We start from the raw sequence: 1,109 nt of genomic DNA on the forward strand, positions 1-1,109 counted from the left end.
ATTATCTCCATCAATCACTTCAACATAATCATACCTGGTGGATAAATGGGAGACAGAAACTTTCAACTTCCAGGAAAGAAAGAGACTTAATTAATTTAGAAACCATAACACAACAAAGATAATCAAGAAAAATGCTAGCTTGCTTGGAAACTGCATTATGCTGAGAGATGTAAGTGAAATGAAATAATTAAAATGGACTACATCATGTCTGTAGACATCATCTGGCAACATGGAACTATTAGGAAGAATGCTGTCCATTATGCTTGCAGACAATGTCAGCTAAAGTAACCAATTAACAAAAAAAAGGAAATCTCATGAGCACAATTCTGTATTATTAAATTGTGTTCCTTTGTCTATGGTGGTGTTGTTATCAATACATAATGCATAGCATTCTTTTCAAACTGTGAAGTTCTGTTATGAATTCAAAAATGTCTCGTTGGCTGGAGCTCTGTGAACAATACTTTGATTTCTGTATGCTACCCTCTAAACATATGTCCACAGAATAATAAATGAATCCCTAAACATTTGATTTTGTTCAAAACTCTACTGTGTTCCAAGCCACTGGTAGAAAATCTGTCATTTTCCATGTTAGAAATAAAGCAAACCCCCGAATCCACATTTTAATCACAACAGTTGATTTTTCTCAGATAAAATGTATTCATTTAGTAAATATTCTTGTTTAGATATTTGAATCAATGTGTTTTTAATGACTGTTATTATAATATTCAGATTCATTTAGCAATGGAACTCTGGTCTAGGTCTTCATCCTTTCTCTGTATATATACATATACATACACACAAATTCATTTATAAACTAAATTAAAACTATGGCATAATGGGTAATAGTAAAAATTTGCTTCAAGAGAATAGTGATGCTCTAGGATTTCTTGATACTCTAAATTAGAAATAACACCTTCAAGGACCTGATCCTGGAAAGTTGACTTTAACTGGCGCTGAGGGAGATCAGTAATACCTGAAACAGCCTTCTCAGAGAAATAGTAAAGAAGACCCATTTCAAAGATACATTGGTGAGTGATTCTGGAGATATGCATTGCCCTTGATAAAAGACAGGGCACAGATGTAATTGATGGCACCAGATTCACTCTTTC

The 1,109-nt window shown here is 33.4% G+C and overlaps 1 protein-coding gene across 1 annotated transcript in view; it reads right to left on the minus strand.

Annotated features, from left to right (window-relative positions):
* NRP1 (neuropilin 1) overlaps positions 1–1,109 on the minus strand; it is a gene marked incomplete at its 5' end in the record, with an annotated part of 150,296 nt that overhangs the window by 91,502 nt on the left and 57,685 nt on the right. The window contains 1 exon segment of the mRNA XM_025208478.1: positions 1–34. This exon segment is cut by the window's left edge and continues 21 nt beyond it. Coding sequence (XP_025064263.1) covers positions 1–34 — 34 coding nt within the window.

This window comes from Alligator sinensis, unplaced genomic scaffold, assembly GCF_000455745.1.
Source record: "Alligator sinensis unplaced genomic scaffold, ASM45574v1 scaffold309_2, whole genome shotgun sequence".
NCBI classification, from domain to species: Eukaryota; Metazoa; Chordata; order Crocodylia; family Alligatoridae; genus Alligator; species Alligator sinensis.